The 11,838-nt window shown below is 48.3% G+C and overlaps 1 protein-coding gene across 2 annotated transcripts in view; it reads right to left on the bottom strand.

Moving 5' to 3' along the window:
* SLC25A20 (solute carrier family 25 (carnitine/acylcarnitine translocase), member 20) overlaps positions 1-9,994 on the bottom strand; it is a 48,492-nt gene extending 38,498 nt beyond the window's left edge. For both annotated transcript variants that reach the window (XM_011980963.1, XM_011980962.1), the window contains exons 1-2: positions 9,677-9,994; positions 2,343-2,435 (exon numbers count right to left, since the gene is read on the bottom strand). In XM_011980963.1, coding sequence (XP_011836353.1) covers positions 2,343-2,435; positions 9,677-9,781 — 198 coding nt within the window. In that variant the 5' untranslated portion in view covers positions 9,782-9,994. The remainder of the gene's footprint in view (positions 1-2,342; positions 2,436-9,676) is intronic.
* Positions 9,995-11,838: the final 1,844 nt, after the last annotated feature.

Raw genomic sequence — 11,838 nt, 5'->3', positions numbered from 1 at the left:
TCAAAAAAAAAAAAAAAATGTATATAATAATAACTCCAAACCAATGTAATGTCCCTGTCTAGGGGAACTAGAGACTCTGATAGCTTCTCTCAGTGTTTCAGGACTGGCTGACTTTTCCTTCAGACTTCATTCACAGGCACTTCTGACATGGATCCCTAACAAACTGACTGATCCAGATGCAGGTGTACATTTTATTTTTTCTTTTTATTTTAAATAATCGGCAGGTATAGGGTCAGGTGCTGAAGGGACATTGTGAGAAGTGACCAAGAAGGCAAGAGGTGAGCCCTCTTGTCACGCCCGCACAAGGGCCGCTTAAGAGCTCCTTGGTCAAGCAGTAATGCCAGTGCCTGGGAAGGCACCCGTTACTTAGCCGACCGTGAAAGGGAGTCTCTTTTCCTTGGAGGAGTCAGGGAACACTCTACTCCACCAGCTTCTTATGGGAGGCTGGATATTATCCAGGCCTGTCCACAGTTATCCGGAGGCCTAAACCCCTCCCTGTGATGCTGTGCTTCAGTGGTCATACTTCTTGTCCACTTTCATGTTCCTCCCATACTCCTGGTTCCTCTTTGATCTCACTTTGTCACCCAGGCTGAGTGCAGTGGTGCAATCTTGGCTCACTGCAAGCTCCGCCTCCCAGGTTCATGCCATTCTCCCACCTCAGCCTCCTGAGTAGCAGGGACTACAGGCGCCCACCACCACGCCCGGCTAATTTTTTGTGTTTTTTTAAGTAGAGACAGGGTTTCACCGTGTTAGCCAGGATGGTCTCAATCTCCTAACCTCGTGATCCACGCCTCGGCCTCCCAAAGTGCTGGGATTACAGGCGTGAGCTGCCGCGCCCAGCCTGATCTTTCTTACAAGTGCATAGAGGAAAACGCTGACGTATGCTGCCTTCCCTCTCTGCTTCGGCTACCTAAAAGGGAAGGGCTCTCCCCCCTCCCCCCTCCCTCCTCCCTCCCCGTCCCATGATCACGTGATTTGCTTGACCTTATCAATCACTGGGACAGCTCACCCTCCTTACCCTGTCCCCTTGTCTTTTTTTTTTTTTTTTTTTTTTTTTTGAGACAGAGTCTCGCTCTGTTGCCAAGGCTGGAGTGCAGTGACATGATCTTGGCTCACTGTAAACTCCGCCTCCCAGGTTCATGCCATTCTCCTGCCTCAGCCTCCTGGGTAGCTGGGACTACAGGCGCCCGCCACCGCACCCAGCTAATTTTTAGTATTTTTAGTAGAGACGGGGTTTCAACGTGTTAGCCAGTATGGTCTTGATCTCCTGACCTCGTGATCCACCCGCCTCGGCCTCCCAAAGTGCTGGAATTACAAGCATGAGCCACCGCGCCCGGCCGCCCCCTTGTCTTATATTCAATAAATAGCGCGCCCAGCCATTAGAGGCCACTAAAGATCTCCGCGTCTTGGTGGTAGTGGTCCCCTGGGCCCAGTTGTTTTCTTTTTATCTCTTTGTCTTGTGTCTTTCTTATGATCTCTTGTCTCCGCACACGGGGAAAACACCCACTAAGCCCCACAGGGCTGGACCTCTCCCTCCTGGTTCAAGCAATTCTCATGCCTCAGTCTCCCAAGTAGCTGGGACTACAGGCACATGCCACCATGCCCAGCTAATTTTTGTATTTTTAGTAGAGACGGGGTTTCACTGTGTTGGCCAGGGTGGTCTCAAACCCCTGAACTCAAGCAATCCACCCACCTCGGCCTCCCAAAGTGCTGGGATTACAAGCGTGAGCCACCATGCTTGGCCTTTTTTTTTTTCAGGCAGGGTCTCACTCTGTCACCCAGGTTGGAGTGCAGTGGTGCAATCTTGGCTGACTGCAACCTCTACCTCCTGGTGGAGTGATCCTCCACCTCAATCACCTGAGTGGCTGGAACTACAGATGTACACGCGCCACCACGCCCATCTAATTTTTGTATTTTTTGTAGAGATGACACTCTCTACACATTACCCAGACTGGTCTTGAACTCCTGATCTCAAGTGATCCACCTGCCTTGGCCCACAAAGTGCTAGGATTAGAGGAGTGAGCCACCGCGCCCAGCTCAGATGTACATTTTCTTCCATTTCACATCTCAATTATTACTCACTAGTTCTCTGTGGTCTAAATTCCATCTTCCAAAAGAGAGAACCATTTTATTAGCTTGACTCATCTATATAAAACAGTAGCTAGAACTATCAGAGACCCCAAAGCAGATGACAACGGGGGGCACAGGGTGGCATGCTGAAGGAGCAGCAGCTGTAAGCCAGCTGACCAGCAGAACCACAGTTACCCTACTCTCCTTGGGGGTAACAAACCAACCCCATGAATGTGTTCTGAGTAAGAGGATGCCCAGCACCAGATACCAACCTCTCTAAAAAGAGTCTTCCGGAAACAGTCAAAGGTCCCAGAGTACATGGGAGGTTGTCCAGGCAAACTCGGTGGCTGTGTCTGCAGTCGGACCTGAAACCAGAAGTTAAAATGCAGTCACCTACCAGAATCAGAACTGCCTGTCAGCAGCAATGGCCCAACTGTCTACCAAACTGAACAGGGAAGGCTGTACCTATGTATATGTCTTTGGCATTCACTTAACCTGCTGGATTCAAACTTCTCTTTCATTAGTACTTCATTCCTTTTATTAGCAAATAATATCCCATTGTATGAATAAATCACATTTTGTATGCCTGCCTATTCATCAGTTGACAGACATTTGTGTTTTTCCTTTTTTATTATTATGAATAATGCTGCTATAAACATTTGTGTACAAGTCTTTTGTGTGGATATGTTTTTACTTCTCTTCTGTATTGTATTGGTCAGAATTCTCCAGAGAAACAGAACCAACAGGAGATATATATCAAGAGATTTATTATAAGCAATTAGCTCATACAAATTATGAAAGTTGAGAAGTCCCAAGATCTGTAGTCAGCAAGTTTGAGACCCAAAAAGAACCAAAGATTCAGTTCAAGTCTGAAGGCAGGAAAAGACTAATGTCCCACCTCAAGTATCCAGGCAGGAGTTCCCTCCTGCTTGCAGGGAAGTATCAGTCAGCTTTTTGGTCTACTTAGGCCTTCAACCGGATGAGGTCCACTCACATTAAGGAGGACAATTAGCTTTAATCAGTCTACAGATTCAAATGTTAACATTCAAAACCACCCTCACAAGCACATTCAGAAAAATGTGAGACCAAATATCTAGGTACTCTGTGGCCTAGTCAAGATGACACATAAAATTCACCATCACAGGTATTTATCCACTAGCATAATTTCTAACTTATATGTTAACTCTGTTTAAACCTTTTGAGGAACTGCCAGACTGTTTTCCAAAGTCGCTGCACCATTTTATATTCCCATAAGCAGTCTAGGAAGGGTCCCAATTTCTCCATATCTTCAATACTTATTATCTTTACATATATATATAAAATTCTTTTTTTTTTTTTTTTCTGAGGCGGAGTCTCACTCTGCCGCCCAGGCTGGAGTGCAGTGGCGCGATCTCGGCTCGCTGCAACCTCTGCCTTCTGGGTTTACGCCATTCTCCTGCCTCAGCCTCCCAAGTAGCTGGGACTACAGGCGCCCGCCACCACGGCCAGCTAATTTTTTGTATTTTTTAGTAGAGACGGGGTTTCACTGTGTTAGCCAGGATGCTCTCGATCTCCTGACCTCGTGATCCGCCCGCCTCGGCCTCCCAGAATGCTGGGATTACAGGCGTGAGCCACCGCGCCCGGCCTTTTTTTTTTTTTTTTTGACAAGGTTTCACTCTGTCACTCAGGCTGTGTGGTCAATAGCTCACTACAACCTTTGACCTCCTGGGCTCATGCAATCCTCTCACCTCAGCTTCCCAAGTAGCTGGGACTACAGGTGCACACCACAACGCCAAGCTAATTTTTATTGTTTTTGTAGACACAGAATCTCACTATATTGCTCAGGCTATATCTATCTTTTTTTTTAAGCCATCATAGTGGGTATGAGGTGGTATGTCATTGTGATTTTGATTTACGTTTCCATGATGGATAATGACATTGAACAATTTCTCACATGCTTATTAGCCCATCTTCTTCAGAGAAATGTCTATTTAGATCCATGGCTGGGTGTGGTGGCTCACATCTGTAATCCCAGCACTTTGGGAAGCCGAGGTGGAAGGATCACCTGAGGCCATGAGTTCAATTACAGAAAGCTGTGATGGTGCCACTACACTCCAGTTTGGGTAACAGAGCAAGACCTAGTCTCTTTTTATTTATTTATTTATTTGAGACACGGTCTCACTCTGTCGCCCATGCTGGAATGCAATGGTATGATCTTGGCTCACTGCAACTTCCACCTCCCAGGCTCAGATGATCCTCCCACCTCAGCCTCCCAAGTAACTGGGACCTCAGGTGCATGCCACCATGCTTGGCTAATTTTTTTTTTGCAGAGATGGGGTTTCACCATGTTGCCCAGGCTGATCTGAAACTCCTGGACTCATACAATCTGCCTGCCTCAGCCTCCCAAAGTGCTACAATCACAGATATGAGCCACCATGGCCAGCCAAGACTCAGCCTCTTTAAAAAAAAAAAAAAAAAAAAAAAAAGAAGAAGAAGAAGAAAAGAAAAGAAGGCCAGGCGCGGTGGCTCATGCCTGTAATCCCAGCACTTTGGGAGGCTCAGGTGGGTCAATAACCTGAGATCAGGCGTTCAAAATCAGCATGGCCAACATGGCGAAACCCTGTCTCTATTAAAAATACATAAATTAGCCAGGCATGGTGGCATGCACCTATAATCCCATGTACCTATAAGCCCAGGGAGGCTGAGGCAGGAGAATTGCTTGAACCCAGGAGGCAGAGGTTGTAGTGAGCCAAGATCGCACCTTTGCACTCCAGCCTGGGCGAAACAGTGAGACTCCTTCTCAAAGAAAAAAAAAAAAAAAAGATCCTTTGTCCTTTTCTCTCTCTCTCTCTCTCTCTCTTTCCCCCTCTTTTTAAGAGGCAGGGTCGGCCGGGTGTGGTGGCTTATGCCTGTAATCCCAGCACTTTGGGAGGCCCAGGCGAGCGGATCATGAGGTCAGTAGATCCAGACCATCCTGGCCAACAGGGTGAAATCCCGTCTCTACTAAAAATACAAAACATTAGCCGGACGTGGTGGCGGGAGCCTATAGCATCAGCTGCTCAGGAGGCTGAGGCAGAATGGCAAAAACCCGGGAGTCAGAGCTTACAGTGAGTCAAGATGGTGCCACTGCACTCCAGCCTGGGCAACACAGCGAGATTCCATGTCAAAAAAAAAAAAAGAGAGACAGGTTCTTACACTGTCACCCAGGCTGGAGTCTTTGCCCATTTTTAATTGGATTATTTGTCTCTTTTTTTTGTTTTTTTTGAGGCGGAGTCTTACTCTATCACCCAGGCTGGAGTACAGTGGCTCAATCTCAGTTCACCACAACCTCCACCTCCTGGGTTCAAGTGATTCTCCTGTCTCAGCCTCCCGCGTAGCTGGAATTACAGGTGCGTGCCACCATGCCCGGCTAATTTTCGTTTCTTTTTGTTTTTTTGTTTTTTTTAGTAGAGACAGGGTTTCACTATGTTGGCCAGACTGGTCTCAAACTCCTGACCTCAGGTGGTCCACCCGCCTCGGCCTCCCAAAGTGCCGGGATTACAGGCATGAGCCACTGGCTTGGCCCTGATAAATGTTTATTGTTGCTTTAAGTCACTAAGTTTCGGGGTAAGTTGGTTTTGTTTTTTGGGTTTTTTTGAGACAAGGTCTTGCTCTGTCACTCAAGCTGGCATGCAGGGGCGCCATCTTGGCTAACTGCAGCCTTGAACTCCTGGGTTCAAGTGATCCTCCTGCCTCATTGGAGTAAACTGTTAAACTGCAATAGATAACTGATATATCCAGTTACTTTTGCAGTCTTTTTCCTGAATTTTGTTTTGTTTTGTTTTGTTTTGAGATAGAATTTCACTCTTGTTGCCCAGATCGGAGAGCAATGGCATGATCTTGGCTCACCGCAACCTCCGCCTCCCAGGTTCAAGTGATTCTCCTGCCTCAGCCTCTCAAGTAGCTGGAATTACAGGCATGTCCCACCATGCCTGGCTAATTTTGTATTTGTATATTCGTTTTTATTTATTTATTTATTTTTTTTTTGAGACGTGGTTTCACTCTTGTTGCCCAGGCTGGAGAGCAATGGTGCAATCTGGGCTCACCGCAAACTCTGCCTCCCGTGTTCAAGTGATTCTCCTGCCTCAGCCTCCCAAGTAGCTGAGATTACAGGCATGCACCACCACGCCCAGCTAATTTTGTATTTTTAGTAGAGACAGGATTTCTCCATGTTGCTCAGGTTGATCTCGAACTCCCAACCTCAGGTGATCTGCCCGCCTTGGCCCCCCAAAGTGCTGGGATTACAGGCGTGAGCCACCACGCCGGGCCTAATTTTGTATTTTTAGTAGAGACGGGGTTTCTCCATGTTGGTCAGGCTGCTCTCAAACTCCCAACCTCAGGTGATCTGCCCACCTCAGACTCCCAAAGTGGGATTACAGGCATGAGCCACCACGCGCAGCCCTTCCTGGATGTTCTTCCTGCTCACTGTTCTGCTTCCAAATTCTTCTCAAGGTTGCTATTACACTAACCTTTCCAAAATATCATTTTTACTATGTTGTTTATTTCTTTAGAATCTCTTATTCTTGTATTTGTCAGGTCCTTCCATGTCATCATTCCTACCATTTTTTAAAATTTCTTTAGAATTTCTTATTCTTGTATTTGTCAGGGCCTTCCATATCAAACCAAGGAAGTCCCTCTCTGGGCAACAGAGGTGACATGCAAGTCTGAGGGGTTTATGAACACAATAGAAATGCCCAGATGCCACCACACCTTTACATCCAAAATCCCTCATATTGTCCTCCCATAGTCAGGCATAACCTTCCCTAGTTAGCAGAGAGAGAGAAATGGATCAAAGCTTCTGACTAGACCGGGTACAGTGGCTCACGCCTATAATCCCAGCACTTCAGGAGGCCAAGGCAGGAGGATCACTTGAGGCCAGGAGTTTGAGACCAGCCTGGCCAACATGGAGAAACCCCATCTCTACTAAAAATACAAAAATTAGCCAGGCGTGGTGGCACGCACCTGTAATCCCAGCTACTCAGGAGGCTGAGGCAAGAGAATTGCTTGAACTCGGGAGGTAGAAGTTGCTGTGAGCCAAGATCCTGCCACCGTACTCCAGCCTGGGTGACAGAGGGAGAGTCTTGGCTCAAAAAACAGAAAAAAAAAAAAACTGACTAATACTTTTTTGTGATTTTTTTTCTTTTGAGACAGTGTCTCATTCTGTTGCCCAGACTGCAGTGCAAAGGCTCATTGCAGCCTCAAACTCCTAGGTTCAACCAATCCTCCAGCCTCACCCTCCTGAGTAGCTGGGATTACAGGTGTGCACTACCATCCCCAGCTAATTTTTGTATTTTTTATAGACATGAGGTCTTGCCATGTTGCCAAGGCTGCCTTTTGGTGATTTTATATACACTTCGTACCTCATACCTGTCTCATCAGGACATCAGCCATCCAACCAAACCAGCAAGGACATTAAAGTCCTTTGCAGGTGTGTTTTTTGTTTTTTTTTTGAGAAGGAGTCTCACTCTGTCACCCAGGTTGGAGTGCAATAGCACAATCTCAGCTCACTGCAACCTCCACCCTGGGGGTTCAAGCTATTCTCCTGCCTCAGCGTCCCAATTAGCTGGGATTACAGGTGCCTGCCACCACACCCAGCTAATTTTTTTGTATTTTTAGTAGAGATGGAATTTCACCATGTTGGCCAGGCTGGTCTCAAACTTCTGACCTCAGGTGATCCACCTACCTCAGCCTCCCAAAGTGCTGGGATTACAGGCATGAGCTCACCATGCCCAGCCTAGGTGGTATTATTTTATAATATGATCCCCACTTGCAAGCCACACTCACCTTCACTCCTGCCTTCCCCACACCAGACTGTCTGGGTCTCCCTACTTCTTCAGTCTGAACTCAGCCAGCACTTGAATGCTTGTTCTAATGCACCACCTTCCATAGAGCCTTTTCATGCCCCACTCTGAAGCGTTGCAGCTTTTGGCTTGTCAGGACACACGGACCACAGTTCAGTTACACTATCTTGGACTTCTTTTTTTTCTTCTAAACCTTGGACCTCTGAAAGTACCTTAAGGTCAGGCTTTGATTGGAGTCCACCTAGCTTACTAAGGCCAAAAACACAGCAGTCAGCAACTTGTGGTTTTGGTTTAAGCTAAAGAGAGGCTTTCTGGTTGCTAAATATGCCAGTGAGCATTTCAGTTATTTGCACTTCAGTGCAGAAGTCATCCAGTCCTTCTTGGGAGTGACATCAAAGACAAAGATGATAGGAGCGACATTGGTAGGTATGTATGTATGTATGTATGCGTGTATATATATTTTTTCTTTTTCCTTTTTTTAAGGGTGGCTGCAGAGACCTAGAATTAATAAGATATCTGCCTATATGGACCAAGAGCAGGAAGAAAGGCCAGATAATCGTCCCTCAGTAAACAGTGCTGCTTGGAATGACCACCGTCAGGGAAGCACTAACACAGGGCATTTACCATCAGCTAAATAAACATTTGATTCCATGTTGCACAATGACATAGCCAGTCCAGCTACTTTAACCCTGGTCTTCCTACAGAATGACCCCAGTATGAGTTCTACCTCAGGGCAGCTCCTTTCTTCGATGAAAGGCAGCAAAGAGCTTGCTGCCCAAGCCTGCCAAGAGGAAGTGCCCACAAAACTATTTCGCTGTGGAGGAAATCTGACCCAACATCCTAACAAACCCCCTCACATGGGCTTCCAATCCTTTAAAACTCATGTCTGCTCCCCACAGGCCCACCCTGGCAATGACTTATCAATTTCCTTCAAGTCTATGTCCAGAAATAAAGTGAGAAAACTTGGATGCAGCTTCGAGTGCTAAGCCATGGGGGATGGACTTTGGTCCCCCAGCAAAGCATTAATGAAGGTGTTGCAAGGGGAATAGTTGAGATATGATAAGAGGAAGACCAGAAAACAATCCCTGATCCATTGATCAGGCCTCCCTCCCAAGCCTCAGTCTGACCATAGCTTCCTCATCTGGGAGTTGTGAGAACGTGGTTGGCCTTGTGCAAAGCTGATCACCTTGCTTTCCGTGGAAAGGGCTCGGTCACTGAGGTCATCATTGCTTCTCACAGGGATGCCTCTGCCCAGTAGGCTGAGCAGGCCACCGTTGGGTGACAGGCCGAAGAGTGTCAAGTATCTCCCCGGGCCGGGAAAGGTACGAAAGAGATGGTTACTCTTGACCCAGGGGAATGTATCAAAGGACACCTCCAGAACAACCGCACCTGTCTTTAGTTGTCTTCCTGGGGCGGGCTTTACAGGGGGCCTGTTTCAACCCTAATGATAATGTTAGGGTTGGCTGAAACCAGAACTATGGAGAGACGTTTTTTCTTTCCCATCCCTAAAGAAGTGGCGCAGGATCAGGAGAGACTGCGGGACAGGGAACTTTTTACATCAGAGCTCTTGACAGGCAGTTAGAGGCTGCTCACTTTGCGCCGCCGCCTGGCTCTTTGGGGCGGAAGGTACAGCTTCCTGCCCACCCCTGAAAGAGAGATTCCCTAGACGTCTCACGGAAGCTCACACAGGTCCCTCTTCTGCCCAGCGGCCGCGCCTCGCGGGGAACCATGCTTTGCGCGTCCCGCCCGCGCCTCCTCCCCAAAGCCTGCGACCCAGCCTCCCGCACCTTGACCGTGTCGAGAGGGTGACCCACGAACACCAGACACACGCCGCCAAAGCCGCCGGCCAGCAGGTTCTTGAGCGGGCTGATGGGTTTCGGCTGGTCGGCCATGGTTAGTCCGTCTGTAACTCAGTCTGTCAGTTCTCGGGCAGTTCTGGCTTCTCAGTCCCAGCTGCAGTGCCGGCGCCGCCGACCTTTCACCCACTTTCGGGTGGGCGGGGCACGAGCCTGGGGCAGGTCGGGAGGAGGGCCCAGTGAACACTGTCGGGCTTCCGCCCGGGGCTGCTTCCGGTCTCGGCCCCGCCTCGATGGGCGCAGCAGAGCGCAAAGCCTCATGGGCGGGGTTTGGGAGTGTCGGCCGACGGGCCTATTCCTCCAGGAAGCCTTCCCAGTCTTCAGTGTTTCCTCCTCTGAACTCCGGTTCATCCACTCACTCCACAGAGATCAATTGCGCCCTGCCAAATACCAGGCGTCCTTCTAGGTGCTGGAGGCACCCCTGGTAGTACAACACACAGGTCCCTGTCCTCCTGGAATTTACAGACGATAACAAAGATAAATAACCGAAAAATGCATAATGTATCAAGTAGTAATAAGTACTACCGAGAAAAATTCAGGAAGAGTTAGAGGGCGTGTGGGACAAGTGATTTGCAATTTTAATTAGTTGAATAAGAGAGGGTTTAACTGAAAAGGTGACAAGATTCAAGATCTAAGATGAGAGACGGAGCTCTGTTCATACATAACCGGGTAAAGGGTGAGGAACCTTCCACTCAGAAGAAAAAGTGCAAAAGCCTTGAGATGGTCTGTGCCTGACATGTTTGAAAAACCACAGGAAGAGGGAGGGTAGTAGCTGATGAGGCGACAGGGGTTTTGGAGGCACTAGAAGACAGATTTGGGCCTGGTGTTATGACTCGTTGTGCCACTGCACTCCAGCCTGGGCAACAAGAGCAAAACACTGTCTCAAAAAAAAAAAAAAGTTAAAGGCCGGACGCGGTGGCTCATGCCTGTAATCCCAGCACTTTGGAAGGCCGAGGCAGGTGGATCACCTGAGGTCAGGAGTTCAAGACCAGCCTGGCCAACATGGTCAAATCCCGTCTGTACTAAAAATACAAAAACTTGCCAGGCGTGGTGGCAGATGCCTATGCCTGTAATCCCAGTTACTCAGGAGGCTAAGGTAGGAGAATCGCTTGAGCCCAGGAGGCGGAGGTTGCAGTGAACTGAGATATTACCACTGTCTCTCCTCTGAAGGACGGAGAAGTCATTGCAGGGTCCTGAGTGTGGAGCGACATAGTCTGACATCGTTATCAGGATCCCCCTTTGATTGCTGGGTGAAAATAGACTCCAGGGGGCAAGAAGAAACAGGGAGCCTTAAGGAGGCTAAAAGCCATGGCCAGAGATGTTGGCTTCCACCAGGGCATAACAGAGGAGGTAGTAAACAGTGGCCAGAGGCTGGGCACAGTGGCTCACGCCTGTAATCCCAGCACAGCTACTCGGAGGCTGAGGCAGGAGAATGACGTGAACCCAGAAGGCGGAACTTGCAGTGAGCTGAGATCGCACCACTGCACTCCAGCCTGGGTGACAAAGTGAGACTCTGTCTCAAAAAAAAAAGGAAGTGGCCAGATTCTGGATATTTTCTAAAGAAAAAACACATTTTAAGTTGTCAATTAATAGGATATAAGGTGGCCAGGTGCGGTGGCTCACGCCTGTAATCCCAGCACTTTGGGAGACCAAGGCATACAGATCATGAAGTCAGGAGATCAAGACCATCCTAGCTAACATGGTGAAACGCCATCTCTACTAAAAACACAAAAAATTAGCCAGGTGTGGTGGCACAGTGCCTGCAGTCCCAGCTACTCGGGAGGCTGAGGCAGGAGAATTGTGTGAACCTGGGAGGTGGACGTCGCAGTGAGCCGAGATCACGCCACTGCACTCCAGCCTGGTGACAGAGTGAGACTGTCTCAAAAAATAAATAAATAAATAAATAAAAAGAATATAAAGGGTGTGAAAGAAGAGTTAAGATTATGGGGCTGGGGCCAGGCGCAATGGCTCACGCCTGTAATCCCAGCACTTTGGGAGGCCGAGGTGAGTGGATCACGAGGTCAGGAGGTCAAGGCCATCCTGGCTAACACAGTGAGACTCCATCTCTACTGAAAATACGAAAAAAAAAAAAA

Source organism: Mandrillus leucophaeus, unplaced genomic scaffold (genome assembly GCF_000951045.1).
Source record: "Mandrillus leucophaeus isolate KB7577 unplaced genomic scaffold, Mleu.le_1.0 Scaffold22, whole genome shotgun sequence".
Taxonomy (NCBI): Eukaryota; Metazoa; Chordata; class Mammalia; order Primates; family Cercopithecidae; genus Mandrillus; species Mandrillus leucophaeus.
The sequence above is the reverse complement of the archived record's forward strand: the minus strand, read 5'-3'. Positions and strand labels throughout refer to the sequence as shown.